This window comes from Lagenorhynchus albirostris, chromosome 6 (assembly GCF_949774975.1).
Source record: "Lagenorhynchus albirostris chromosome 6, mLagAlb1.1, whole genome shotgun sequence".
Classification (NCBI taxonomy): domain Eukaryota; kingdom Metazoa; phylum Chordata; class Mammalia; order Artiodactyla; family Delphinidae; genus Lagenorhynchus; species Lagenorhynchus albirostris.
This window is the reverse complement of record NC_083100.1, coordinates 434,522-458,285: the sequence shown is the minus strand read 5'-3', so window position 1 is coordinate 458,285 and position 23,764 is coordinate 434,522. Positions and strand designations below refer to the sequence as shown.

The 23,764-nt window shown below is 47.7% G+C and overlaps 1 protein-coding gene across 13 annotated transcripts in view; it reads left to right on the top strand.

Annotated features, from left to right (window-relative positions):
• Nucleotides 1–23,764, top strand: part of FARP2 (FERM, ARH/RhoGEF and pleckstrin domain protein 2) — a 92,999-nt gene that overhangs the window by 2,982 nt on the left and 66,253 nt on the right. For 10 of the 13 annotated variants that reach the window (XR_009540984.1, XR_009540986.1, XR_009540982.1 and 7 more), the window contains exon 2: nucleotides 7,613–7,829. The exons of 1 other annotated variant lie outside the window; for it this stretch is intronic. Coding sequence is in view for 7 of the 12 variants with exons in the window: in XM_060151595.1 (XP_060007578.1) it covers nucleotides 7,641–7,829 (189 nt within the window). In the remaining 5 variants the exon portion in view is untranslated. Of the gene's footprint in view, nucleotides 1–2,459; nucleotides 2,545–4,961; nucleotides 5,067–7,612; nucleotides 7,830–23,764 lie in introns of those variants that run through there. 2 more of the 13 variants (XM_060151593.1, XM_060151594.1) reach the window with 2 other exon arrangements.

Genomic DNA, 23,764 nt, shown 5'->3' with positions numbered 1-23,764 from the left:
CCACTGCTGCGGCAGGCAGTGGTCAGGGCCACGTCCACAGTGGTCTCCCCTTCTAGATCATTGTGTACTTGCCACGTGGGGTCCCTTAAACCGGAGACGGGACAGCATGTGTGCGATGGGGGTTGTGAGGACCAGATGTGCAGACACCCGCTTTTTGCTGAGGTCTCCTCCCTCCCTCTCCACCTACCAGATTCCTGGAGGCTCCCTCACTTCACTTCCACATGGCTCTTACCGCCTTTTAACAGACTGTCTTCTTTGTCTTCTCCCACTGTCATGGGAGGGATTTCCTCCCTCTTACAGGCTCCCGTATCTTTAAGGACTTAGACTTGCTTGATACCGAGGCAAGGTGCTCAATCAGTGTTTGAACTAATCAAATTTTATCTGGGGCAAGGGCAGATGCCAACTTTTATGGGGCCTGAGACTTATCCAGTTTGGGGGAGGGGGGAGGAGACCTCTTTAAGAAAATACAGTGTTACAAATAAAAATCAATTTGAAAATTAATTTGCAGATATTTATTTAGAATGAGAAAACGTAAATAAGATACAGATTTGAAAAAGCTGACCATTGATACAGACATCACTAAATCCAGAAAGATAGCATATTTGTTAATTATCTGACACACTTCTGTAATACTTTTCATTTGGCTATGTACTTTTTAGTTGTCTCTTCGTATGACAGAGAATAGAAAGAATTCAGTGATTCCTCTAGCATGGCTGATCAGAAATCTTATTAGTGATTGTTAGGATGCATAAAACATGGTTTCACACTTGCTGTTTCTAGCACGGCTATGTCTCGGAAAAGCAGGAGTTCTGATAAATTCTGTTTTGCACAATTCCATTCAAAAACGTTAAAAAATCAATGGTGTATTTATAGTCATACTGCTACATTATAAATTTTTTTTTTCTGACAGGCGAGAAGTGTAGTTTTGACTACTGAGTACCGAACTCTGCTTGCATTTTGACAAGTCTGGTGATGATTTTCCCACAAATGTGCGTCTGGCTCCCCGAGTTTCAAACCTTGCTCCTTTCCCAGGGCCCACATGCTTCCAGCACCAGGTGCCATCGGGTCTGTTCATGTTGCTCCAGGGCCTGGGCCCTGCACCTTTGTTCCGTAACCCTCCAGCACGCAAGCACGGGACTGGCAGTGGTGTTCCGGGAGCCATAGCTGCATTGTGAGGCGGGTGGTCACCTCAGTGTGAATACCTGAAACGTCTCCACTTCAGCCCAAACTAAGGGTGTCCCTGGCTCCTTGTGCTGGTAGCTGGGTCCTCTCCTGAGCTGCCTGACGTGGAGGGAAGGAGGGACAGAAACAGACTTGGGGTGGAAGGGGCAGCAGTGTTAGTCGATTGCAATTTGAATATGTTTTCGAATTTCCCAGAAGGCTGTGATCATGGCCACACTTCACTGAGGGCCTTTCTTAGGACTTTGGCAGGCCGGTGCCAGGTAGGGGCCCAGAAACGAGGCAGAATGGCTTTAGAGTCACACTGCCGGCATAGGGGCAGCCTGTGGTCCGTTGCCTGGTGCCACACAACACCGTGGAGGCACGTGCGTGAGGGTGCACGGCGCCTCCTCCTGCGGCTGGCGGGATGTGTCTGGAAGCAGGAAGCAGCGCTGGCTGTTTTACAGCCGTTTAAATGACTGGGCGTGATTCACTTTACCTCCTGCGTCGTTCAGATCCCAGTTGCCTTGGTAATAGTTAACACAAGCTGAGTGTGGGGGGAACAAGTCTCAGTGTCGGAACAAGAAATCAATTTTTTAAATTGATCTAAAGAGAGTGTTTTAAAATGTTAGTTTTTATTTTAACTGCACTATTTGAGAAGCAAGAACAAGCGCAACACCTAGAGGAGACGTGGGTGCTTACCCCGGCTCTCTCTTTGAAGGCGAGCGGGCTCGGCTGTAGGTGACCCCTGCCGTCGTCTGCCCGGAAGCCATCTGATTTCAGAAGTAGCGCACGTTCATCACGGTAGGCAATTCAAGAGATACAGGCGCCAGGAAAGAAGGAAATAAAAATCAGCCCTCTTCCCTCTCTCAAAGATGACCTCTGCAAACATGCTTTAAATGCATGGATGCCAAGTTCCGTTTGTGGGAAGAAGGAATGAGCCTCCTCCACCCTGTCTCTCCCGCTGACTGTGGCCACAAAGCTAGACAGCTGCGGGAGCAGCCCTGAGGACCCTGGCAAAGAAGTGGTGGCGGGCAGACAAAGGCCAGGGCCTGAAGTGCCTGCCGCAGGAGCACTGAGCTTCCTGTTCTCCCTCCAGCACCCCCGGTCCCCAGCGTCTTCAGGTGTCCGAAACCCGGAGCTGGGCTCCAGGGGCAGATAGGGAGGGCTGCAGGGGGAGCCACCCAGTTTGGGCTCTAGAGGGAGTGGGAGAAAGCCACCATTTCTTCTCTCTCCCCCTGTTCTCCAGCCAGGCCTGAGACACCTAAAACTCCAAGGGCTTTTTACTCTCTTTCCTGCAGCCTGGTCCCAGCAAGGGTGCAGTCCCAGGACGTGCACGGCAGAGCAGGGGAACAAGCCACAGTCCTCTGGCTGGAAGACTGAGAAGTAAGCCAGGGAGCTATGGGGGGGGGGGAGCTCAGGAGGTGACCCCCATGGAGGGCGGTGCTCAGGAGGTGACCCCTCACAGTTGCCAGTGAACTTGTGGGCTCGACACCGAGCTGTACACGCATGGGGCCGACCGTGTGCCACTTGCCAGAGGCTGTGGGAACTCAACTAAGGGGTCGACCACAGCCCGGGAGCCAGGCTGTCAGCTGGGTGATGGTGCACAGGGAGGATGGAGCCTCTGAAGGTGGAGCTGATGCTGAGACCACGGCTGCAGCCTGAACCCGGCAAGGCCCTGCTGCTGAAAGAGAAGTGCCACATTCCCTGTGGGATTTGAACAAGGCCAGAGGCTCATAACACAGTGTTTAAAATGTCCAGGATATAATCCAAAATTACCTGGCCTACACAGAACCAGGGAAATACCAGCTCACACGAGAAAAGACAGGCTACAGCTGAGATGATGCAGACATCGGAATTACCCGACAAAGACCTTGCGGTGGGCAGAATTTTGGCCCCCATGGCCGTCACCCCCTGGTGTTACTTCTGGGAACAGGTTGTGTTACGTGGCAAAAGCACATCGACAAGGTTCCCTACGCGACATGACTGGACACTGTAGACTCAGGAAGCAGAGCCCAGCGCTGCCCTCCCAGCGCCTCCCCCCCCCCTGCCCCCAGAGGAAGGTCTTTCCTTTAGGCTTTGGTTTACCCTCCAGGGTGGTGGTTTGAAAATGCATGTGTTTACCGTCTTCCTCTTTTAACCAGTTAGTGCGCCACGCGCCTTCTTTGTACCTTGCTTTTATTCACCTTTTCATCAAAGAAGCACATAGAGATCGTTTCCATGCGTGACCGAAATTTTAGCAACTTCCACTGCTGTGGACAGTGGACTGCGCTTGTCTGGGGAGCCACAGGCTGACTTCCCAGCCGAGGGGGAGACGACTTGAGGGCCAAATCTGGGCTAGGCTCATGTCCTGGCTTTGTCACTTCTGAATTATGTGTTCTGTGGCAGAGCTTCTTTTTCTTTTTAATAGACCTGATTTTTAGAGCAATTTTAAGTTCACAGCAAAATTGAGTGGAAGTTTCACAGATTTCTCATATGCCCCCCGCCCCCAGACGTGCACAGTCTCCCCCCCGTCCCCCCCAACCCCCTGAGTGGTACCTTTGTTACAAACCTGCATTGACACATCATCACCCAAAGCCTTGGCAGACTTTTGAGCCGAATTTTTCCAACTTCAAGATGGAAATTTTATGTCACGAGTCGGTTTTTAAATTTTTTATTAAATGAGAATATATAGGAGCCGAGTTTGTAGTAGGTAACACTAAATATCAGTGGTGGAAGTTTGTATGTAGCCACCAGAAATATTTTTAGGAATGAAGACTGCAAATCATTTTGTTCACCTGGGAGGGAGAAGGGAACTGGAGTCCCTCGTAGGCACCTGACTCTTGACACTGCTGATTCCCTCCAGATTTCTGGAGAGGGTCTCTGGCAGCAGCAGGGGAGTGAGCAGGGGCTAATGCCTGATGTTTAGAGCCTGCAGGACTGCGGGACGCGATCTGTGTGTCTAGTCCAGTTTGCATATTCTTGCCTTTTTAATGTTTATTTATAAGCACACAGAGCAAAATAAAGTAATTTCTGTTAGTTTATTAATTTATGTAAAGCACATTCAGTGCATACATTTTTCCCTTTGATTTTTTCCCATTGTCAGACCACAGGAAGCAATCAGGCTGTATGTAGCAAGACTGTTGAATGAGCAGCTTCACGCTCCTGCAGGGAGGGGTCCTTCTGCTGCTCGTTCTAAAATGACACCATGATTATTAACTAACATTCACAGCACAGCAGTTACATTCAGTTTTCCATTAAGTGTCTTCCTTTCTAAACTTTCTTAAACTTAAAGCTGAGTAATTATCAAATGGGTGATTTAATGCCACATTGCCGTTGTGTAATAGCAAACAGAGCTTTCTTTGGAATATCAGCAGGAGGGTGCCCCATGGGGTCACTTCCTCTTAAGGGAACTTGTCTCCCTGGGATGAACCTCTGGGATCAGGCCCTCTCGTGGTCCGGAGTCTCAGCCTAAGCTGTGTGGGTGTCTTACTCTGACCAGGTGCAAATAACTAGGATGTAAGCATGCTGCTCACAAGGTGTACGAACCTGCAAAGGCTTCCTCTCAAGAGCCATGTTTTAGAATTCCTTGAGCCAAGAAAATGGTTTTTTCATCTAACATATCTTTTGTTCTTATGAGAGATGAAACAATGGTAAATTAAAAGTATGCTGGTTTAAATATATTTTTTATTATAAAATAAACACAGATACAGAAAAACTGCATTAATCAAATGTACAGATTAATGAATAAAGTGGACACTGTCCAGTGAAGTGATGGAACTGTGCCGGCCACACCCAGGACCCCTCCCCTGTGCCCTGCCCCCGGGACAGGCCCCTCCCACCAAGGGGACCACTGCCCTGACTGTTCTAGGAATAACCTCCTTGCCTGTTCTTGCAGTTTTCTCACCCGGATGTGCCCCTCAAGACAGGTTAGTCTTGCTTGGTTTGGTTTGTTTTGTTTTGTTTAAAGTAGGCGTTCAGACATGACTTTCTTATAATAAGTAAAAGAGAAAGAACCTGAAGAAATTTTTTTCCATCTAAAATTATTATGAAGAAATATAAATGAGAATTTTACAGTGGAATACACAACAGAAGTGACTCCTAAAAGTACATCTTGGTTGTATATATGTTTTCAGAATTGTAGCTTTACTTAAAAGGGAAAGGATCACTTTGGTGCCCAAAGTAAACCATCCCGTAGCTTGTTTCAGGAGAAGCTCCTCTTGGTGGCGGGTGTTGGGCGAGTGCTGTGAGCTGACCACGCTTTACTGTCACCTGCGTGCGCACCTGGGACACCTGAGAGGTGGGCTTGACTTCCTTAACACCCCTCTCTTCCGCAGTAACTACTCAAGTTTGTGAGACTGGCATGAAAACGCTCACGTTTATGGCTCTCAGAGCTTCATATACCTCACGCTGAGTATCAGTCAGTGGCAGGAAAACGGGGCTTTTCTGAAGTGTGGTTCCTGACTGCGGCATACACGGTGCCTGTTCTTTGATGCCTGCGACGTTAATTAAGTAAATACTTAGCAAATATTTACAGAATTAGTGACCGCTCCCGGGGGGCATGCAGCCTGGAGAGAGAATTCTGAAGACGGTGGGTGAGTGCCGACCTGAACCACACGTGTGGCGCAGGGAATCTACGTGCCAGCCCGAGCCGGGGGCCAGCCCGAGCCGGGGGCCAGCCCGTTTGCGCATGGGGTGGGTCGGGAGCTGTATTTCGCGGAAGGACACGTCGCCTCATCACTTTGCTCATGCTACGCACATTTCACCTTTCCCGGGGGTTTTAGCTTTCTCATTTTCTGTTTGCTTGTTTGATAAACCAGACATGCATGGAAATTCTCACGCAGATTGTTGGGAAGGTCTTCGCTGAGTAGGGTTTAAGTAGGAGTTGCTTGGCAGTGGGTCACTGAGAAGCTTTTCCATCTTAATTGAAGAGACAATAAGTTCATGAGTTGGTTTATCTTGATAACAAAATAAGCTCGAAAAAGAGGAAAAGGCCACAGGACTCAGCAATTAAGTTGGCATGAAAGGGCACGGACTAGGAGTTTAGTGAGATTAATTCTCTAAAATATTTACTGCAAATTAGTAGAAGACTTTTTGAGGATGATTAAGCAAAATAAAATGGTTTTCACCGCATCTGCATTCTTTTTTTTTTTTTTTTTTTTTTTTTTTTTTTTTTTTTTTGCGGTACACGGGCCTCTCACTGCTGTGGCCTCTCCCGTTGCGGAGCACAGGCTCCGGACGCGCAGGCTCGGCGGCCATGGCTCACGGGCCCAGCCGCTCCGCGGCATGTGGGATCTTCCCGGACCGGGGCACGAACCCGTGTCCCCTGCATCGGCAGGCGGACTCTCAACCACTGCGCCACCAGGGAAGCCCCTGCATTCTTTCTTGATTAAACATCTGACATTTGTGTTTGCCATACTGTGTTTAACCATTAGGTATGTTTCTTTTAAGTTGACTTTCATACATAAATACACGTATTTAAGAAGGGAATTAGCCATAAATAGAAGGTAATTATATTAATAAGGACGACTAAAAGCAAGGCAGTATGACCAGATTCTAGCAGGCACTGAGCCTGTCCTTTGGTTGTTAAAAAACAATGGCGTGATTGGCTCTGTTCCACTTAACAGCTAAGAACCGGAGACCCTTCCCCCGGCACGTTGAGGAGGGTTGAAAGGGCACGAGCGCCTCCCGGGGCAGCTCTCTGACCCTTGCAGACCCTCGGTGTCGTCATAGGTGAGGAGGGCGTGGGTGGTGGTGACCACAAGGGTATTATGAGGACGGGACAGGGCGGGTGCTGGGAAGGGTGGCACGCGTGTGCTCCCCGTGACGTGTGCCAGGCTGTCACTCAGCGCCAAGTCTGAAGTTACCTCCTGAACCGCTGGTGGCCCCCGCTCCAGCCTGGTGACACAGCTTAGAAAAACCAGGGTGTGCAAAGCGGGCAGACAGCCTGGCTGTCTTCATCCACCTTCCTTGGCATTTTCCCCACCGTGTCAGCGGAGGTGGGCCCGGACCCCACCTGGCACCGTGCTGTGTGTGCGCCTTTCCCTTTGCTGAAAAGCGCTGTCGGGCACACAGCGCGTGGTCAGCACGTGAATGTCTGGGCTGGTGGAGGGAGGAGGTGCAGGGCCTCCGGGTGGTCTGGGGAAAGAGAGGCAGGCGGCTGTGGGCCTCCCCTCCCCTGCCGGTGGGCAGAGATGCTGCGGCTCCTTCAGAGGGTCTGGGGGTTAAATGAGTTCACGCACTGCCAGCTTGCGTGCACCCCAGCGATAGTGGTGTTGGGGCGTGTTGCTGTGTATGCTCACCAGTCGAGGTATGAGGAGAAGATAATCTTTCTAAACTCTTAATTTTGATGTACGTTAAGACTCGTAGAAGTGCAAAAACAGTACAGAGAATTCTTGTGTACCTGACAATTTTCTTACGTTGTTTTAATATTGAAATAACTGGGGATAATTTGGGGGGTTTTTGTGTGTTTTAGTGCATTCCTCACTCTTAGCTGGTGAAGAATGGGGGAGCTGGAAGGAACCTACCGCGTCCTGCAGACCCCAGGGACACGCCTAGGCGCCCAGACCCCCGCGGGCGTCAGCACCCTCGAGCCTGGGCAGAGCCCCTCGGCAGCAGCGGCGTGGCCAGCGGCCAGGACGCCCATCCGAGTGCAGCTGCTGGACAGCTCCGTCGAGGTGTTTGACGTTGAGGTAAGAAGCGAGATTCCTGGAGGCCTAGTTCCTCGCGTTTTCTAGAAGTCGGGTAATATTTGGTATTATGTACCAAACTCCATTTTGCTGGTTAGACTTCGCCTGTTTGTCAAGTCGCCCATGAGTGGCTGGGCTGGTAATAAAATCCTTGGGAACTCCGTCTGCGTTTCCCCTTTTAGTTTGGGGAGTGGTGTTCTCCTGACTTAAAATTCTGATGTAATGTGGTCTTGACATTCTTCTCTTTTGAGAGGCTGGCTGAGAGCCACGCAGTGCAGACTGGAACCAGCTTGTCTCCACCCAGGTCCTGGTGGCCGAGCCGCTGGGTGAGGGACGCCCCTTAGCCTCACAGTGTGTCCTCGTCTGAATGTGAGGGTGACTCAGGTCCCCGCTTCCCAGGGTGGCTGGGGTGAGGGCAGAGCACTCAGCACACGAAGAGCCTGGCACAGCGCTCGCACAGGGCTTGTCTTTCTAGGTCAGCAGTAGGAACATTTTTATTGTGAAAATTCTCTAATAATACATTGCACTGATAATGTTGGCAAAGACAGTTGAATATAGCAAATGTTTGAAAACATCTTTTCTGATTTTCTAAATGGCAATAGAATGAACGTTCTTTTAAAAAATTACTTATTTTCATAAGTAATGCAGGAATACATTCTTTTTTCTAATATTTTTATATTGGTTTAAAGTAATACCTTTGGAAGCATCCCCTGCTCTTAATGTCACAAAGTAAAGACGAGAGAATGAACTTAAACTTTAGCAGGAGGTTTATTTATGCTTGGGGAGAGGTCCAGATGCTACACAGAAAATAGAAAGGTGATTGAGGAGCTGTGGGCCCGGTGTGAAGAGGCCTAGAGGAAGCCTTGAGGCTCCCGCAGAGCCTGATGGCAGGATGCCTTGTGTGAGAAGGCAGAGGTGAGGAAGGAGGTGAGCACGGTCGGGGGTGGGGAGCGGAGGGGAGAGGCCAGCTGGGGGGCTTGAGGAGTAGAGATGCCCTCCTGCTTGGAGCCCAGGGTACACATTGAGTGTTCGATGGCAGGTATCTAGTGCCTAGATTCCTAGTGTCTGAACTCAGGGAACCCTGAATGCTTCTTTTAGGTCTTATTTGAGGAAGAAACCAGATGTCATTTCGTCAGGGCAGTGGTAACTGGAACTGGTAGGGCCTGTCTGTCCACCTTCCCAGGTCACTCCTGTGTTGCAAGAAGCAGCCTTTGCAGGGCAGGGAGTTGGGAACAGGCCACCTTTGAGCCCTGAAGGGGGGGACTGGCTCTCGGTCCCTGTCTTACCGTACCTGGATGAGTCACCTGGAGAAACAGGTTAAAGATCTGGGAATTAGCTGGGCTCCCACGTCTTTTCCGGACAAATGTTTGGAAGAATTCCCACCGTGTAGCCGTCCTATGATAAACACATTTGCTATGGTCTAGGCTTAAAAGAGGTTCAGATTTTTTGAAAGAAAGGAAGGAAGAAGAGAAAAGAAAAGAATTGCATTAGTTAGGGTTTACTTTTAGAGCATCTTTTTCTGGCCTGCTTAATGGTCTTTATCAACTAAACCTAGGACCAGAAAAGGAAAAAAAGCACACATTTATCGTTGAGTCATAAATAAGATGTAATCCTTCTCTGAGAAATTTGCTTTTAAATCAGAGATAGCATTTTATAAAGGTTCAGAATATAGAGAGCATGTTGAAGTTTTAATAAATTGAGATTGTTGTTTCTTTTAACCAAATAGAACCATCATGTTTGGTATTTTGATAGACCTGGCAGAGTTACCAGAAAGTAAAGAATCAGATTGCTGTTGTATATCCCGAGTTGGATGGGGTCCTTTTTAAATTGTGCTACTCACTGATGCATACCTTTCAGGAGAAGTTAAAACTCAATGTATTTTTTTGTAAGTTAGTTGTATTCTATTTCTAAGTACCCTAGTCGTCTACAACTGTATCAGTTAGCTTTGCTGAGTAAACGTCACCCCCAAACCTGATAACTTAAAAGAGCAAATATTTAATATTTTCTGCATGTCTGAGTGTTGGCTTGGAGGTTCTTCTGGTCTGAGTGCTGAGTGGTCTAGGATGGCCTCGCTCACATGTCTGGGGCCCCAGCTGGAACCTCTCTCCGTGTGGGACCTCACTCTCCAGCGAGCTGGCGTGACCTTGTGCTCATGGTGATGGGAATGCGCTCGGGGGTGGCAGCTGTGAGGTCCCTGAGGCCTAGGCTTGTAATTCACATGTGTACCTTCTGCCGGGTTTGGCTGATCAAGCAGGCTGCCAGGCAAGCCCAGGTTGAAGAAGTACCCGGAGTCTGTGGCCATTTTCTGCAGAGGCTCTCACACGGCTGCTGCCAGGGATCAGGTGCACAGTCCCTGGAAAGTCTCTGAAGGTCTGGTATCTGGTGTCAGCGGGCTGGGCGGGTTTGCCAGATGAAGCACTTTGTGGGGCCTCCTCCGGGAGGGGCTGCTGGAGAAGGTGCATCTGCCCTGCTCCCTCCTCCCCAGTGTCTCCCGTGGGCCGCCGTTGCCAAGATCCGAGATGCAGAGCCCAGGCTGGGTCTCCCTGGGCCTGCCGCCCCTGCCCCACCATCCCTGGTCACCGATCTTGTCTGTCGTTCCCCCGCCCGCTCTGTACAGTTGGACTGAGAGACACACTGTGGTTGGGTGACTTTCGCTGTGGGTCTGTGGGTGGTATAGACTTGAGGTGCCGGGCAGTGAGGTCCTGGGGCGGATGGCCTCTGTTGGTGGCACAAAAGGCAGGTCTTGGGGAAGATGCCCCCACCCCGGAGCTGGCCGGGCTCTCCTCCTGGAAGGCAGTTCCTGGGCGGCGAGGCTGCTTCCGTGTTTGGACCAGTGCCGGTAAGTGCGGTCGACCGAACGGAAGCGAGGGTGAGCTTGGGTAACGTGCTTTCGTTAGGAGTTTTTAGTTTTTCCCTCTATGGCAACGTCTTCTGACGCTAGGGATTCAGGTGTTGTGTTTTGTGTCTGGGGTTTTGGGGCCGTCCACACCTATCTTACGGTGTGCTGATTTGGTTTATTTTTTACTAAGTATTCTGCAGTATTGTCTGCAGACTCGCAGGGTTGATGTGCAGCCGGTGGCACCTGGCCTGGTGTGGCCTGTGTGGACTCCCCTGGTTGATACTGAAGGTTTATTCTTAGGGGAAGAAGTTGACGTTTAGTTATTTTTGAAACGGCGTCTTCTGCTGGTGCCTGTGGCTCTTCACAGGCAGAGTCTGTGGCTCATCGTCTCCTGCTGCTTCAGCAGCTGAGGCTGCCCTCCCCCAGCCCTCATTCCCTTCCTTCAGAGGGGTGAGCGCATCCGCGAGCCCCTGGCTCCGTCTGTCTCCCACCCACTAGGGCGGTGATGTGAGCTTTGCTTCTGCCAGCTCAGGCCCCACGATACCGGCCAGCGCTCTGAGAGCCAAAACCGCTGGCCACACGGGAGCCTTTTCTTCCTCTGGCTTTCTCTCTCGGTCTGCAGTCCTGCTGCCTCAAAGTCAGGGTGGCTGGAAGCTGGAAGCTGGGGTCTGTCTGCTTTTTCCTGAGCAGCACTGGATAAGCTGAAACTTTCTAGCAACTTTATTGAGATATAACCGTACAGTCACCCACGTAAAGCGTGCAATTCAGTGGTTTTTAACGTATTCACAGAAACACAGAGCCATCACGCCGGTCAGTTTTAGAACGTTTTCATCCCTCCCAGTTGGAAACCCCACGCCCTTTAGCTGTCGCCCTCGCAGCCCCAGCATCCTCAGTGCCCCCCCCCAGCTCTAAGCAAATCGTGACCTGGGTCCTGTTTCCACAGACCCCTTTCATCTGAGCAGAGTTGTACGTGGCTTTTTGTGACTGGCTTGTCACTTAGCGTGGTGTTTTAGGGGTTCATCCACGTTGTTGGACGTCTCAGCACTATTTTCCTTTTTGTTCCCACTTGTCAGCTGGTGGACGTCCCACCTTTGGGCTGTTGCGAACGTCGCTGCTGTAAACATTTGGGTACAGGTTTTGTGGGGACATGCGTTTCCACTTGTCTCGGACAGACCCCTGGGGGTGGGACTGCTGAGTCGTACAGCGACTGTGTGTGATCGTTTGGGGAACTGGCAGACTGCTTTCCAAAGCAGCCGCACCATTTATATCCACCAGCCACTTTATGAGGCTTCCAATTTCCCCACGTTCTCAACTACACTTACTGTTCTTTGACTTTTTGATTCTAAACATCCTAGTGGGTTTCAAGTGGTATCTCGTTGTGGTTTGAGGTGAAATTTTTAAAATTTTTAATGGCTAAAGAAAGGAAGGTTTTCAGCCCAAAAATATGAGAATTGTACCATTAAAAATTTATCTTTGGGGCTTCCCTGGTGGCGCAGTGGTTGCGAGTCCGCCTGCCGATGCAGGGGACACGGGCTCGTGCCCCGGTCCGGGAGGATCCCACATGCCGCGGAGCAGCTGGGCCCGTGAGCCATGGCTGCCGAGCCTGCGCGTCCGGAGCCTGTGCTCCGCAACGGGAGAGGCCACAACAGTGAGAGGCCCGCGTACCGCAAAAAAAAAAAAAAAAAAAAAAAAAAAAAAAAAAAAATTATCTTTGGGGTGGTTCCTTGGATAGATTATGAGTAATTGTGGAGTTAACCGTCTAGCTGTGGCCCAGTTACCACACGTGGAGTGAACATTTCTACATCCCAGAGTTGTGAGGACCACAGAGAAAGCAGGCTGAGGGCAGGCCCTGGAGGCCCTGGGAACTGAAGCTGGTAGAGGAGCGGGAGCTGCCGTGTCAAAATTTTTAAAACATTTTAAAGTTTCATTTAGACTTTTACTGACACTGTATTTATTTTTATTTATTTTTAAAAGATGTATTTGTTTGTTTATTTATTTATTTGGGCTGTGCCGGGTCTTAGTTGCGGCATGCGGACTCTTAGTTGCGGCACGCAGGGTCTAGTTCCCCGACCAGGGATCGAACCCGGGCCCCCTGCATTGGGAGCGTGGAGTCTTACCCACTGGACCACCAGGGAAGTCCCCTGCAATTGTATTTTTAAATCAATATTTATCTCATCTGTAAGTACTAGCTGCCAATGTCTACGATTTAGTCTCATCCATTTGGATCATCTGCTTTAACAAACTTACGTTTATCGTGATTACGTATGATAATGAAGCAAGGTGTACTTCGTGGTTCTTTATATTGATTACTAGTTTGTGTCCGGAAGGGCGCAAAGAAAGGGGGAGAAATCTGTCTGATGGATTCAGGGTGGAACTTCAACTCTAATTTTAAGTGATGTTTGACATTTACTGATGGGATTTTTAACTCCCTGAAGGTCAGTCAGTGACCAATTTTTTGATCTAGTAAAATCATGATTTGTTTTCAGTTAATTAAATGAATTCTGTGGTTTTGAAATTAGAAATCTGACCTCAGGTCTGGAAAGTTTTTTTCTCAGCTGTAAGAGAAACCATCTGGAGGCCGTGTGTCGGCTCGATTGTCCTGCATGCAAAGTCAGGGAGTAGAAAGTGTCCAGCTCCTTGCCCTGTACGTGTGAGCGGTGTCCATGCTGCCCTGGGAGCAGCAGAGGGGCCGAGCTGGCGGTCCTGTCCTCCCTGGAGAGGCCTCCCCTCGACTGCAGAGGGCGCGGCATTGGGGACAGGGCACGTTCCTGCGTCGCTGACCATTCATGGCGGGTTTAGGAATGGACGTCACCTATAGCTTTTCTGTTATCTGGAGTCAGTATTGCGGAAAGAGTGATATTTAGTGATTGAGATAACAGTCTGGGATGTGGTTTGGGTGAGGGAGACCTCACCCACGGGAGTGAATGTCATGCCTTCGCTGGCAGGTGTGGTGGAGTGCTAATGAACGTGAAGGTTGCTCACGTTTCCCCTTTTCTTAACATCCTCAAAAGTTTCAGAGTGGGCTTTCTTTCTTTCTTTTTTTTAGAATTGCAAAAGCTTTAGCTTAAATATGTGGCAAGTAGGAGGACAGATTCTCAGCCATGAAGTCCCATGCTGGAGGAATTGGAAGTTGCTATTCCAGTAAAAACTTAATGTTTTCTTTCTGGCCAGGAAGAAATAGCCAGAATTCCGGAGAGTACCGTAGCCAGATGTCTGTCGCTGCTCCTACACGAGCGCCCTAAATATGGCAAAGAAACCGCCTGAGAGCTTATTTTGGTCTGATCTCAGAAGAAGACGTTAGTAATTCAGCATCTGAAGTTTGGCGATAATATAGGCTTTATATAAGAGCTCTGTGTGTCCCTAGTATATGCAGCAATTATGTGATTCTGCCCTAGGTTTTGAAACCTATTATTTTGTTTTGGAAAATTGATCTGTGTTTTGACCCTGAAGCCCAGGAATGTGGCAGGGTGGGACGAGGCAGAGGTGTGGACATTTACCCAGTTGTGGTATCGAAGCTCCAACACACATGCACGCACACGCCTGCACACGGACATGCCTGAGGGTTGGCATGCACAGTCTATGTTGGATGACCCCGCGATGATGACCGATGACAAATGGAAAAGAATCGGGAAATGTCGCCGAGGGAAGACCCATCCCCACCGTTGTGTAATGGAAGACAGCAGACTTGTCTCAGGGTCCCAGCAGAGGGTCATAGAAAGGAAACTTGCCCATTGGGTTGTCTTGACTTGCAAGCTGTTTCCTGAGCCCTTAAGACACGTGACGGGTTTATGTCGTTGGCAACCCCAGCAGGAGGCAGAGGCAGAGTGAGCTGCCAGGTGACGCAGCTGGCCTGTGACCCCACCCCACCCCCTGGCTGTCTCCAGAACCCTTGCTCTTATCCACGTGATGCTCTCATTTACTGATCAGAAAGAATTTGGTTCTGTTGTCCTGTGTTCATAGGAGGCTAGAAGAGCTGACCTTGTACTTGTTTCACTGATTGGGCCCTTGAATCGCTGTTCCCGTTCAGCTTCCACCCCTTCCCAGAAATTCCCGATGCCTGCACTCTTGGCGCAACTCCCCACAAGGAGGTGGCCCGCCTGAGAGTGGTGCTGCCTGACCACGGAGGCCTCCTGGGCTCGCACGCTCATCCCTCTCCCTACAGCCGCGTGGGGCACGTTAGGACCAGGTTTTAAATCTCAGCGCCTCACCACCCGATGGCGTGAGGAAGGGCCTTGCTCCAAGTCTGGGAACGGCTTTGCTCAGGGGCCCCGTCCGGACGTGTAGCCAGAGTGGGGGGGGGGGGGCGGTGACGTCCGCGCCTGTCTGCTCCTGCGGGGGCCACGTGGGCGGGGAGGCTAGAAAGGCCCAGAGTCGTCCTCTGTAGGCCTTCACTCGGCTGCCCGACACACACCCCATGTCCTGCCCCCCATGTTGAGCTGTGTAGCCTGGCACACCCCAGGGCTTTCTGCACTTATAGAATCCGCTCTTTTCGGTGGTGAACAGTGTCTGGATGTTAGGAGCAGTGCTGCTGCGGATGCTTTTGTGTGTGTTGCTGCGTGCGCTGGTTTCTCTAGGGTGTGTCCCCAGCGTGTACTTTGTGGTTGTAGGATGTGTCCATTTTTGCCCTGCCCAGGTACGTGGATTGCTCTGGAAACCCGTTAGACCGTCTCACGGGCCCTTCGTCCACACAGGACCACTGCCAGCCATTCTCTGATCCTGTGGCCTTTCTCCTGCTGCTTCCATCCACGGGGGCTGCTGCCCAGTGTGGGCCGCTGGTGGGCCTGGCCCGGGGGCTGTCTACATCCCGTCCTGATTCCTGTCCCCAGCCAGGTCATCTGAGAGCGCTGCCGTCCTCCTGGTCCCCCCACCCCACCCCCTGCAGCCTCCAGTGAGCCTTTCACACCTACTGCACATTCGGGTCGCCAGGGCCACCTTTAAAACATGCCGTGCTGCTGAGGAATCCTCAGGTGATTCTGGGCAGGATGCGCGGCCGGGGTTTCAAGAAGAGCTGACGGGTTCTGGAATGTGTGCCCTCCCCCACCCCGGGCACCCTCTGCTGACCCATTTCTCCTGACCCTCATTTCTTCCCTCCGTCCATTCATTCAATCCCTGAACAAAACAAACACACCCTCCCCCTCCCCTCCCCTCCGCCTCCCCCTCCCCTCCCCTCCGCCTCCCCCTCCCCTCCCTCCCCTCCCCCCTTTCTTCCCCTCCTCTCCCCCCCCCAGAAGGTATGGTGTCCCACAAGACTTCCTCCAAGCTCCACTTCTCAGTGGAGCTTTGCTAGGTCGTAGCAGCCGCACAATTCATTTTCTGTCCTAAGAACCTAATTCTGTGTTACTGATCACTTTCAGTTAAAGAAAGTAACCAAGATTCTCCAGAAAGCTGGCTGGAAGATTGCAATTCTCTCTTCTTTCAAGGAGAGCGTTCTGTGTTTTCACTTGTACTGTGTTTAATACACGTTTTTTCCGAAGTTTATCTTACTGTTTCACGAATAGCGTGTCCACCAGGATTAGCACTTGCACCGGTGCTAATCGGTCCGCTCCCTGGCAACGCTGTGCCGCTGGCGAGGCTCTCGCGCAGCCGGTACCTCAGAGACCAGCCAGGATGGCACACAGGGTTCCTGATGCCACCTGTTTGGGAGGGAGTTCAGCTGATGGTTACAAATCACACGTGTCCCTTGTAAGAAAATGGAAGATGGGGAAGGCCTATAGCCAAGAATCACCACCCAGGAAACAGCCAAGCACAGTGTTCTGAATATCCTTCCATCCTTTTATCTGTTCACATATATTCACTAAACACACCTAGAATCAAACCACATACATTTGTAGTCTGTTTTTAAACTTAGCATACTGTTGAACATGTTTCTGTATACTTTCTCCTTAAATTTTTAATGACTACGTAGTTTTCTAGTTTTCAGTTTCTTTGTGATAAATCTTTGTACACATTCTGGATTTTTCCCTGTAGATGGATATCTGGAGCTGGAGGTTCTGCGTCAGCGGGTGCTGTACGGCCCTCGGGGAGCCCCACAGAGGGCAGAAGCGCTTTACACCCCCCGCAGCACCTATTATGGTTTCTAATGAAATCTCCAGTTTTATAGGCAAAAGTTATGTTTTTTAGACACAGTTTTATCAGACTTAACTATTTTGGTTTTGTTTTGAGGGGTTTTTTGTGTGTGTGTGTTTGCTCTACTTTTTTTTTTTTTTTTTTTGGTAAAATAGATGCAGGAGAGATTTACCACGTTAAACACTTTTCAGTGCGCAGCTCAGTGGCGCTAAGTCCAGTCTCGTCGTTGTGCAGCCATCACCACCGTCCATCCGTGTCACTCTTCATCTTGTAAAATTGAAGCTCTGTCCCCCTGAAACGCTGACCCACCCCCAGCCCCTGGCACCCACCATCCTTCTGTCTCTGTGATTCTTCTCCTCTGAGTACCTCAAATAAGTGGAATCACACAGTATTTGTTCTTGAGCGAGTGGCTTATTTCACTCAGCCCCGTGGTGTCGAGGTTCTCTCGTGTTGCAGCACGTGTCACAACTTCCTTTTCAAGGTGAATGATGTTCCACTGCATGGGTGGCCCACACTTTGCTTAGCCCTTCAAATGCTGAGGGGCAGATGGGTTGCTTCCACAGTTCAGCTCTTGTGAGTGGTGCTGCTGTGAACATGGGCGTACAGACGTCTCCTCAAGACTCTGCTTTCTTTTCGTTTGGGTGTATACCCAGTAGTGGGATTGCTTAATCACGTGGTCATTCTATTTTAACTTTTTGAGGAAGCTCCATACTGTTTTCCACAGTGACTGTACCATTTTGCATTCTCACCAACGGTGCATGAGGTTTCTAATTTCTCCACATCCTAGCCAACACTGGCTGTTTTCTTTTCTTTTTCTTTCTTTTTTTTTTGATAGCAGCTATCCTGATGGGTGTGGGTGGTACCTCACTGCGGTTTTGATTTGCATTTTCCTGATGGTCAGTGATGTTGAGCATCTTTTCATGGGCTTATTTGTATATATATGTCTTCTTTGGAGAAATATCTATCCAGGTCCTTTGCCCATTTTTGAATTGAGTTGTTTGGTTTTTTTGTTAAGTTTTAAAAGTTCTCTACATATCCTGGATCTTAGTCGCTTATCAAATATGCAATTTGCAAATTTTTCTACATCATATTAGAAGTTAAAAAAAATGGGAAGTTGAGAGTAAGTATATGGTATTTGAAGTGAAAAGAAAAAGCCAGGAGATGCTGGAGACATCACAGAAAGTGACAACTTACAGTGAAGAAAAGGACAGAAAGTTTATGGCAAGCACAGTCAGGGATTGGACACCTGGACAGGCCGTCGGTGTGCGTTTGTGCCACTTTCCGCGACCCCATGGCTCTCGGGGGCAGGTGTGTCCCAGCACCTGGGATGCTCCGGGCACCACTATGGAAGCCGGGCCGGGATGCCAGGTGAGCCCAGCCTTCTTGCTGCTTATGCTGCAGTAGAAGCTCGAGGATAAACTAGGGAAAGCAGAGCCCTTAGTTCTCAGGAGAGAAACAAAGCAGGCAGGGGCGGAGTGTGGGTGCACCCTTAGACAGGAAGAGGTGGAGATGGACCGGCACGTGCAGGGGGTGCAGGGGCCTGGAGGCTGAGGACCCAGAGCCGGGCGTGTGGGTGGGAGGAGAGGGGACGCAGGGGGTGGGTCCCCGGGGAGGCCCTGGCCCTCCTGCGCTCAGGCCCCTCGCAGCGAGACACACGTGCCAGCCATGTCAGCTGTTGACCAAGGAGGCCGCTTTAAACTCTCCTGTCCTCGACTCCTGGGTCACAGTAATTATGGGCTTTTATTTTCAGCGAGATTTTGACTAGTCTTTAAAAGAAACATGAAAAACATCTGTAGGTGCTTCCCAACTGTTGTTACTGGAATGCTTTGGAATGTCCTTTGCACATGTGTTACGCTTTTGTGTGTGTAATTTTGTAGTTTATGTAACTTGCCACCGTGGCAGAGAGGAGCCCAGCCCTTACTTGAGGGCTTTTTCTGGTGACAGTGAAAATCAGGAAGAAATGTTTTCCTGCTTGGCTCCTGGTCTCAAACCCCTGCCTGGGACTGAGCCTTCTTCAGAAGTTCCCGTGTAGACTTCTGCCGTAGCTTCACTGTTAAGCCTAAAATATCTTTTTCTAAAATAAATTTAACATTACTGATTATGAAAGATACATTCTTTCTTACTGTTCTATTTTTAGATATTTATGTTTCCTCATAATTATATTTTTTGCATTTGTTTTATCCACTAATATGTGGCCTTATGCTTTTTTGCATGTTTTGATATTTGAATCTGATAAAGTTAGATTTTTATAGCCGAAGAAAAGCCTTTTTTTCCCCTATTAAAGTAATTTTCAGTTAAGACAACTCAGAATGACTTTAAGGCTCTAGACGTTGCTTTCCTTCTGGAAATTATGTTGGAACATGGACTCTTTTAAATCAGACACTAAGTCAAGGATAGTCAGTTTTATAGCTGTTTGCTTCTGGCTCTGATTTATATCAATTCTATGTCTTTTAAAACCGTATAAAATAGTAGAAACATATCCTAAATGTAGCGAGGAATCCAAATTGTATTATGAAATGAAACCATAAATTTTACATAAGTACTGAGATAAAATTTAACTTGTTAGCATATTAACATAAAGAATAAAAAAAGACATCTTGAGAGACTTTGATACACTCTTGCTGAGAGCACAGGCTTCTACAAAGGGTCTTCAATTTTTCCTTATTTAGGGGAATCAGATTAGGAGACACCTAAGAGCACCAGAGGAGGGCAAACTTGTTTCGGAAAATTGTTACTCTAAGTTCTGGAAGACTAAAGTTTGTTTGTTTTTGTTTTTTTTAATTTTTATTTATTTTATTTTTATTTTTGGCTGTACTGGATCTTCGTTGCTGCGCGCGGGCCTTCTCTAGTTGCGGCGAGCGGGGGCTACTCTTCGTTGCGGTGCATGGGCTTCTCATTGCGGTGGCTTCTCTTGTTGCGGAGCACGGGCTCTAGGCACGCAGGCTTCAGTAGTTGTGGCACGCGGGCTCTAGAGTGCAGGCCCAGCAGCTGTGGTGCACGGGCTTAGTTGCTCCACAGCATGTGGGATCTTCCCGGACCAGGGCTCGAACCAGTGTCCCCTGCATTGGCAGGTGGATTCCCAACCACTGCGCCACCAGGGAAGTCCCCCAAAGTTTTTATTGCTGCAGATTTTCTACAGTTTAGAAACTGATGCTGTTATTTTTAATTATTCAAGTCAACTGACTTTGTAAAGTTATAGTATTTCGTGTTGTTTTTTTTTTTTTTCACTGTAGAAAACTTTTTATGTATTTTTTTCAAATGATAAGATTAATACATGCTCACAGTAAAAAATTCAGTCAGTCAGTACAGAGGAAAACAGTTAAATGTATTATTCTCCTACACCCAGAAATAATGCCTTTGACATTGTGGTCATGTTACCCGTTTAATCTTCCAGACGGTCAGCCGTGTGTGTGCACGTGGGGTGCAGGCCCACAGTCCACGTCACACCCGTCCACTTGATCATGTAAGCACTTCCCAACGTTTGCGCGTTTACCTGTTTCTCTTTTTACCTCCTGTAGTTTCTGTGCTATGAATCTTGACACCATGTGAATTGGTACCAAGATATTCGTTGTAATATGCTGATGGGCATAGCACTGTTTTCCTCTTATAAAATGTGTACTTTTTTTTGGTCTCAGTTGCCTTTTTGGCCTAAATTCAACCATGTATTCTATAAAGTTCGTGTTCCCTTACTTTTTGTTGTTGTTGTTTGCCATATTCGTGATTCAACCATGTCATTCTTTTATTTTCAACCTTTCTGTATCATTTGCTTCAGCTGTGTTTCTTGTATACAACCTAATGGCCAACACTGAGTGTTTACCACATTCTGAGTGCTGTTCAGAAGCACTTTGCCTGTACTATTTAATTTCCTCCTTAACCATTAGCAGCATTATTATTAGTTTTGTTTTATAATTGAGAAAACTGAGATACAGGGAATTTTTAAAACTTACCCAGTACTGGAAGTTCCAGCCAGGACAATTAGGAAAAAAAGGAAAAGAGTAAGAAAAAATGAAATAAAAGGAATCCGTATTGGAAAGGAAGAAGTGAAACTATCTCTTATTTACAGATGACATTATGATGTATATGGAAAATCCTAAGGAATCTACAAAAAAAAAAAAGAACTATTGGAACTATTAAATTCAACAAAGCCACAGGATACAACATTAATATACAAATATCAATTTGTATTTCAATACACTAGCAATGTACAATCCCAAAATAAAATTAAGAAAACAATTCCATTTACAGTGGCATCGAAAAAGAATAAAATACTTAGGAACAAATTTAACAAAAGAACCTCAAAATTTATATGCTGCCTGGTAGTCAACTACTAATTTCTTGAAGGGGAAATCTGTAGTTTTAACCCATAAAAAGAGTTTTGAAAAGCCAGTTAGTCACCTGTAGATTTTGAATGAAACTTTTTATTTATGGGAAAAAAAATTCCAAAGGGAATAGCCTAGAAAGGTCTTTTCTTTTCTCTTTTGCAGTATAATTATAAAAATAATTGCAAATTCTCAAGCACAATAAAATTCTAATTAAATTACAATTCACTGATTTTTTTTATTTATATGGTCAAATTATCCTCCCTTTTGTATTGTCCATCCATTTTCCTATGTTTTAAAACTTAAACCACAACTGTAGAGTGTTTATGTTGAATCCAGCTACAAAAATATTAACTATTTTTTACATTGCATTTTTTCCTAAAAACTAAACACAATAATATATGTAAAGTCCTAAAATAATTGAATCTTTTACATTTGTCTACTAGAAGTACTGATGTGTGATAGAACCAGATTTCATGTTCTCTGAAAAGCTCCATTAATTAGGGGGGGAAATGCCTACATGCTACTAAAAACAAATTCAATAAATCCCACTCTGTTTCTGAAAAACATGATCTTTAAAGATGAATTTTAAATGCCAGAATCAAATGTCAGGAGAAACAGACTTTTCTTTTTTTTGCCTTCAATGAATAGCTAAAGATTAAAAGAAAAGATTTGGTTTAGAGAACATATATTTTTCACTGGCATTTTAGGATGGTGTTTACCAAAATGTCATAACTGCTTATTTGCAACTGTTCCTCGTGCTTCTAGCAAAGGGCGGTAAAAGGAAACATCGAGCTCAGCTGTGGAAGCCCAGGAGTTTTGCTTTGCATTTCATCCCTCCACTTCCCACCCCTGCTTGGGATGGCCCAGACCTAACCATCACCAGAGACAGCTCAACTCAATTCCAAACACATATTATGAGCAGTGAAACTGTGAAATTATGAGCAGTGAAACTGTAACTTTAAAACAAACAAACAGAAAAACACCCTGTGCACTGAAAACTGTAAAACTACTGAGAGAAGTGAAGGAAGATCTAAATAAATCAGTGGAAAGATACCCCATTTTCATGGATCAGCAGCCTTGCTATTATTAAGATGGCAGTGCTCTGCGGCTGACCTACAGATCTATTGTGATCCCTGTCAAGTCCCAGCTGGCTTTTTTACAGAAACTGACAAGGTGATCTGAAAATGTATATGGGAATTCAAGGGACCTAGAATAGCCAAAAACAATCTTGAAAAAGAAGAAAGTTGGAAGAGTCACACTTTCCCATTCCAAGGATGACTAGAACGCAGCAGTGATCCACGTGGTGTGATGCCAGCAGGACAGAGGTACAGACCACCCTCCGTGCCTGCAGGCCCCACATCACACATTCAGCCGAGCGCGGATGCATCCACAGACACGTGACCCGCAGACATGGAGCACCACGGGGGACTTGAGCATCTGCAGATCCGGCTCTCTATAGCAGTGCCCCTGGATACCGAGAGGCGACGGTATAGGTCAGTGGGATAGAATTGAGAGTCCAGAAATAAATCCTTACGTGAAGTCGGACCCCTCAAACCGTGCACAAAAAGTAACTCAAAATGGATCAATGACCTAAATGTCAGAGTTAAAACTATAAAACTCTGGGGAGAAAACCTAGGAGTACATTTTCATGCCCTCAGTTTAGACAGTAGCTTCTTAGATATGATGCCAAAATCACACGTGACAAAAAAAAAATAAATTTGATTTCATTTAAAAAAATTGTGCTAGAAATAATACTATCGAGAAAGTTAAAGGAATGAGAGAAAAAATTACCATTACACATCAATAAGGACTTTATCTAGAAATATATATATATTTTATATACAAATTTATTTGGCTGCGTTGGATCTTTGTTGCTGCGTGCGGGCTTTCTCTAGTTGCAGCGAGCAGGGGCTACTCTTCGTTGCGGTGTGCGGGCTTCTCATTGCGGTGGCTTCTTTTGTTGCGGAACACGGGCTCTAGGTGTGCGGGCTTCAGTAGTTGTGGCTCGCAGGCTCAGTAGTTGTGGCTCACGGGCCCTAGAGCGCAGGCTCAGTAGTTGTGGCGCATGGGCTTCCTTGCTCTGCGGCATGTGGGATCTTCCCGGACCAGGGCTCGAACCCATGTCCCCTGCATTGGCAGGTGGATTCTTAACCACCGTGCCACCAGGGAAGTCCCTAGAATATATTTTTTAAAACAACTCTCACAACTCAATAATAAAAGACAAGTAACCCAGTTTGCACTGTTGCGCAGGGTCACATGGCCAGAAAGCCGGCACCCGGGAACTCACTCCCAGGTGGTCCCTTTTCCTTGAACAGCTGTTCTCTTCTCCTTCCAGAGCCCCTGTTTCTCTGCGTTGTGCTCCTATAGTACAGAGGCAGTTGCTTTATTAGCTGGTCTCTAACTTCATGATGAAATTTTGGCCGCAGTCTCATCTGCTGAGAGGCAGCGTTCTTCTGCTAAGTGTTCATCTGACTTTCTTTTCTGTTTTTTCCCTCCTTTTATCTTGAATGTCTTTGGACATTTGCAGGATTGTTCTATTTTGGTCACCCATCTTTGAAGCAGTTCAGCTGTTCATGGATTAGCTATTTTAAGGGGGTCTTGTATGAGTGCCTGGTTGTAGAGTTGTGGACCTTTGGCATTTATGTAAGACCTAAGGCCTGGGGGGAACTCAGTTCACCCCTCATTTTCAGTCAGCCGAAAGCAGCAGCTGG